The sequence below is a fragment of the Garra rufa genome, chromosome 8, assembly GCF_049309525.1.
Source record: "Garra rufa chromosome 8, GarRuf1.0, whole genome shotgun sequence".
Classification (NCBI taxonomy): domain Eukaryota; kingdom Metazoa; phylum Chordata; class Actinopteri; order Cypriniformes; family Cyprinidae; genus Garra; species Garra rufa.
The window spans coordinates 39,763,978-39,770,368 of NC_133368.1; the positions used below are offsets into that span (position 1 = coordinate 39,763,978).

The 6,391-nt window shown below is 37.3% G+C and overlaps 1 protein-coding gene across 1 annotated transcript in view; it reads left to right on the plus strand.

Annotated features, from left to right (window-relative positions):
* The window catches only part of chaf1b (chromatin assembly factor 1, subunit B), an 8,811-nt gene extending 3,562 nt beyond the window's left edge, over positions 1–5,249 (plus strand). Inside the window, exons 9-14 of the mRNA XM_073845102.1 lie at positions 6–27; positions 1,085–1,176; positions 1,265–1,424; positions 1,815–2,342; positions 2,526–2,602; positions 3,986–5,249. Coding sequence (XP_073701203.1) covers positions 6–27; positions 1,085–1,176; positions 1,265–1,424; positions 1,815–2,342; positions 2,526–2,602; positions 3,986–4,125 — 1,019 coding nt within the window. The 3' untranslated portion in view covers positions 4,126–5,249. The remainder of the gene's footprint in view (positions 1–5; positions 28–1,084; positions 1,177–1,264; positions 1,425–1,814; positions 2,343–2,525; positions 2,603–3,985) is intronic.
* Positions 5,250–6,391: the final 1,142 nt, after the last annotated feature.

A 6,391-nucleotide genomic window follows, 5' to 3' on the forward strand; every position in this document is an offset into this window, starting at 1 on the left:
CGTATTCTCCAGAAAAACCTTTAAGAGGTTTGTGGGTTTTTTTCCTTCTAAAGCTTGATATAAGTTGTAAAGCTATGCATAATCACATATACACTACCATTTAAATGTCAAACTATTTTTTTATCTTTTTGATAAAAAATTTATACTTTTATTCAGCAAGTATGCATTAAATTGTTTAAAAGTGACAGTAAAGACATTTGTTATAACAATATTATTCATTAATAATTTTTGACAAAATGCATCATGGTTTCCACAATTTATTATTCAGCAGAACTGTTTTCAACATTGAGCACCAAATAAGCATAATAGAATGATTGCTGAAAATTCAGCCATGCCAACACAGGAATAAATTGAATTTGTAAATATTCAAGTATTTTTAATGTGTTTTTATTCAAGTAAATGCATTCTTGCTGAAAATAAGATTTTTTTCAAAAACATTGAACAGTGGTGTAAACCATAAAATGTTGTGGCTCCTGCATACTACCAATTAAATGTTTTTGAACAGTAAGATTTTTTTGTTGTTGTTTTTTAAAGAAGTCTATTCTACTCACCAAGTCTGCATTTATTTACAGCGCGTTTACTTTCCTAAAAGAAAAATTTGAGAAATTCATATTTCTATTAAGCAAGGATGCTTTTTTTATTTGTAACATTACAAAAAAATTCTGTTCATAAGAGGAACCTGAAAAAATTCTACTTAGCTGTTTTCAACATAATAATAATAATAATAATAATAACAATAACTACTTTTGAGCAGCAAATCAGAATATGACCCTTCAGCTTTAAAGTCAGTAAATTACATCTTAAAATATATTAAAAGTGGTTATTTTAAAAAGTAAAAATATTTCAAAACTGTACTTTTTGCTGTACATTGGATCAAATAAATGCAGGCTTGGTGAGCAAAAGAGACTTCTTTAAAAAAACATTAAAAATCTTACTGTTCAACAACTTTTGACTGGTAGTGTATTTATTTGGAAATGGTTTTCAATACCCGGCCCAACTGCTGGCACAGTCATGTCTTGGCACAGTCTTGATTTGTGTAACCATTTTTAGTGTTTGACGTGCGCTTGATGTGTTTTTGTGTCAGGCCCATTGCTCATCTGCCCTGTCCGTCTAAAGCAACACTGGCTGTGCGCTGCAGCCCAGTGTACTATGAGCTGAGGACAAAGAGAGCTGAAGGTAAACACAATACCCTTCCCAAGTTATTGTTTTACTTATGTCACACGTATGCCGTGGAAACACAGTCCTGTTCTTTTATGTTCCACAGATGGTTCACTGAAGCCAGTATCAAACACGTTTAATTTGCCGTATCGGCTGGTGTTCGCGGTTGCATCAGAAGACTCCATCTTCTTTTATGACACACAACAGACCCTGCCATTTGGATACGTGTCCAACATTCACTACCACACGCTGAGTGATCTCAGCTGGTAAGTTGTAGACTTGTTGGTGCTTTGGGCCTGTGTTGTTTTTACATGACGTAAAGGAGTAGTTCACTTCCTGAGCAAAAATGTACAGATAATATACTTACCCTCTTGTCATCCAGGATGTTCATGTCTTTCTTTCTTCAATAGAACTCTATTCTTTAGTTTTACTCACTGAATTGTATTTTTTTTGTAACTATATACCCCCCCCACACACACACACACACACACACAGTTATTTTATTTGAATCCTGGCCATTGTTGCTGCTTTACTGGGAAATTCACAATTTATACATAGCCAGTGCAACCAAATCAATTGACCACAGTGTTATTGTTCAAGACATGAAGAGAATAGAATAATTTTGAGAAAATTGACTTATGGATGTTTTTCCACAGGTCTCGTGATGGCTCCTTCTTGGCAGTGTCATCAACTGATGGCTACTGTTCCTTCGTGTCGTTTGAGGAAGGGGAGCTGGGCACCCCATTGAAGGAGCGACCTCCCCTGGAGATGGTGACCCCATCCTCTGCTAATGAGAAGAAGGGCAAGAGACTCTCAGCCAATGGTAGGACTGCTTCCCCAGTCCCTCGCCAGGCCAACACATCTGCTACACAGGAAAAAGAGAAAGAAGGATCTGCTGGCCCTGCGTCCTCCAAGACCCCCAGCATATCTGGTCCAGAAGAGAAAGCGCTGAAAAACAAACCTCAGCCCAGAAGGATCACACTCAATACCCTGGAAGGCTGGGGCAAACCCAGCACCCCCAAATCACCAGCAACTGCACCCAGTACAGCCCCCAGCACACCCAAATCGGCTCCCTCCACCCCTGGATCCAGCAGAGAACCCCTTACACCTCGTACAGCTCCCAGCACTCCCCTTGGACCCCTCATTTCCAAAAATACCACAACTCCAAAAGGACCAACTCCTAGGTAGGGTGGCATATCTGTGGTATGATATAACAATGTTTATTTTTAACCGTATGCTAGCATTTACTTCGGATCATTAAGATTTTTGTTGTTTTTGTTTTACATTTAATTTATTTTTACAGTCTTTTACTTGACCTGAGCAGTAAATTGTGCACAATATTTACCAAATATGTACTTTTCTTTCAGACGAATTTCACTGACTCCAATTGTATCCAAATCCCCTGCTTTTGTCACCCCATCTTCCACTGAGAAAGCCAAACACGGTTAGTAGACCTATTTGTTTCTTGCTTTTAGGTTATGCTTTTCCTTAATGTTTGCTTAAATATGCATAGAATTTTTTTCACTTCATTTCAAAAGAGCATTAGTTTTTTTTTTTCCGTCTCATTTTAAGTTGCCTAAAAGACTTTATTTAAAGAAGTTCACTTCCAGAGTAAACATTTCCTAATTTCCTAAAAATTACTCACCCCAATGTGATCCAAGATGTTAATGTCTGTCTTCAGTTGCAAAGAAATTAAGGTTTTTGAAGAAAACTTTCCAAAGTTTTTCTCCATATAGTTGACTTCAATGGTGGCTAATGCAGGGATTAAAGTTCTCTGTCGCTACGACGGATTTCCGTTACCTGCAACAAGTCTACAACGGATTTCCGTCAATTTGAAAAAATGAGGGGAAAATAAACGTATAGCGCATTGTTTTGTTGTTGTTGTGCTGGCACACCAAAAATCATCCTGGTCGCGGCTTCAGCTTCTCAGTGACAACATAGTGACAATGCTGGAATCATTCACAGTCAAGAAATTAGTAGAGAACAGAGCAGAACTTGAATTTCGGCGTGGGTATTAATACACATTGGAATCTATCATTTGAATTCGCGTCTGTTGTGAAGAAAATGTCACGCGCGAATGACGCGAATTTTACCGCGCGAATGGCGCGAGTAAACTCAAATGTTCAAGCGTTCAACTACGCGCGAATAGCGCATTTTTTTCCGCGCAAGTCGCGTCCGGTGTGAACGCACCATAAGAAGGGAAAAAAAATGCTTATAAAGTGGGTGTGTGACAGATATGGCTGTGGAATGGTGTTTGGCAAAAAAATTTTGGAGGGAAATTTTTCAGTCAGAAGAATTTTTTTTATTTTTTTGCTTTAATCCCTTCCAACTGAATGAAAGGCTCTACATGATCCCAGCTGAGTAATAAGGGTCATATCTAGTGAAACCGTCAGCCACTTTCTAAAAAAAGATTTTTTAAATTATATACTTTTTAACCACAAATGCTGGTCTTGCAGTAGCCTTGCGATCAGGCTGGTGCAAGTATATACATTAAGATTCAGAAAATGACTGAATGTTTTGCTAGATAAGACCCTTATTCATTGGCTGGGATTGTGTTGAGCCCTTTAAAGCTTCATAATTTGGACCTTCAGCTTGTTGGCCACCATTGAAGTCCACTATATAGAGAAAAATCCTGGAATGTTTTCCTCAAAATTAAATTCTTTGCGACTGGGGATAGAAAGACATTTTTGATCCTGTGGGAAGTACATTTTCAGGAAATTTTATCATTACTTTGGTTGCTTTTTGTGTAAGAAGCATGAATTTTAGGTTGTTTGTATGTTTGTGCACACTGTCTTCCTGGTTATTAATAAATGTTTGTTTATTACAGAGAGACCATCTCCTCCCAGTGACCCAGCATGCAAACCTCCTGAATCCAAGAGGTCCAAGACTGATGTTCCAAACGGTTCTGCCCAGGGCAGTGAGCACAAAGTGGACACAGAAGCCAGCGTCAAACCCCAGGAACCATAATCACTGACTTTTGTATCTTTGTCCCTCTTTATTAGCACTCACATCCTCAGAGATGAAGTACATTCATGAACACCTAATCCCATGGACATATGGAGTTAAGAACTTGCATACTGTGTTTCTAAAACTCATCTTCGCTTTAATTTCAGTGTTTGTCTGTTTTCTATTTGAAGTGAAAAAATACATGTAATTATTCTCCAGAACAACCTACTTAATTTCCATTTTTTTATCTTATGGACAAATGTTTTACTTTTCTACTATTTTGTTTGAATTTTCTTATTACAAGTAAAACATTTGGATATAATGGATTGCAATTTTTTTTGTAAAGATTAGCTTGAACATTTTGTGAGATTCTCTAAAAAAAAAAAGTGCTAAATGACTTGCCTGGATTGGATGTTTTTGCTGCATAGCATACAGATTGATTGAAACTGAGTTTTATAGCATATTGTGATTTAAAAGATTCCATCAAAATGCAGTAACAAAAAAAGTAACAAGCTTTGTGTTAAAGTAAACTTAAATTTAGCATCACAAGTGCAAACAAACAATTTTCCATAAAGTCTTAAGTTAGTAGGATTTTTTTTTTGTACAACACAAGCTTGTTAATTGAACTTATCCTGAAATATTGAGTAAGAAAAATCATGTAAATTTCATACAAGTTAAACGAGCAGGTCAGTTTCTTAAATGTTAGTGTAAACTGTTAAGAAATGGAGTTACTTGGGTTTCACTTTACACTTTTGAATTTAGTTTTGTCTGTTTAGAACCCATTTCAGTGTTCTGTGTAATATAGTTGCCAATTGTTAGTTTTAGGGTGAGGGACAATATTAAAAGTAGCGGTTGTTATCCTCTATGGCCTCTAGCTGCTTTAAATACTACAGTGCATTTCATTCTCATGGACTGCACCTGTTCTCCGCCAAGGCAACTGCAATTTCTCAAACATGGGTTTGAGTCAATTTTTTTTTTTACTGTCGTAAGTTATTGTACCTGTGACCTTAATTGCCTGTCACCTGTAAATTTTAAGTGTCTTAAGAACTGTTCCACAAGTGCTGGTGCAATAATTGTTTATGATTTATTGAACAAGCTTGAAAAATGTTGTTCAAGCCCTTCCTGATAAAGTTCTGTAAAACTTATTTGGACTAATTTATTTTTAAAATGGCATCCTGAAAAAGAGTCATTTATTTATTCTTTACACCAATCAGACATAACATTATGACTGCTGACAGGTGAAGTGAATAACTCTGATTATCTCTTTATCACGGCACATGTTAGTGAGTGGGATATATTCTGCAGCAAGTGAAAATTTTGTCCTCAAAGTTGCTGTGTTAGAAGCAGGAAAAATGGGCAAGCATAAGGATTTGAGTGAGTTTGACAAGGGCAAAATTGTAATGGTTAGATGACTGGGTCAGAGCATCTTCAAAACAGTAGCTCCTGTGGGGTGAACCAGCAATAGGGTCATGGCCAAGGCTCATTGAGGTACATAGGGAGTGAAGGCTGGCCTGTGTGGTCCGATCCAACAAACAAGCTTCTGTAGCTCAATTTGCTCAAGAAGTTGATGCTAGTTCTGATGGAACCAACGTTAACTGGCCTGGGCAGTACATGGCATTTTGTTGCATATGGGGCTGCATAGCCACAGACCTGTCAGGTTGCCCTTGCTGACCCCTGTCCACCACCTAAAGCACCAACAGTGGGCACATAAGCATCAGACTTGAACTGGATATCGTAGCAATTGAAGAAGGTCAGTCGTGTTTTCTTTTACCTTACGTGTGTCGCTTACCTTGTGAACATGTGGCACCAGGATGTACTATGGGCCATCCATGTGGATGTTACTTTCACATGTACCACTCAACTTTCCCAGATCTCAGTTCAATCGAGTATCTGTGCGATGTGCTGAACAAACAAGTTTGATTCATGCCACAGCACACCTTCAGGTACAACTGTAATACCCATTCTCTAAAAAAAGAAACTCGTAATCTTGAGCGTAAATGGAGAAAAACTAACTTAGAAGTTTTTAGAATTGCATGGAAAAACAGTATGTCCAGCTATAGACATCCACCAACTCATAGAAAAAAAACAAAAAAAACAATCCAAGGTTTTTATTTAGCACAGTGGCTAGATTAACAAATAACCAGACGCCGCCTGACCTAAATATTCCTGCACAGTTTAATAGTAATGACTTTATGAATTTCTTTACTGATAAAATAGACAACATCAGAAATACAATAACAAATATAGATACTACAGCAACTGATACTTCAGCATTATTCATTACACC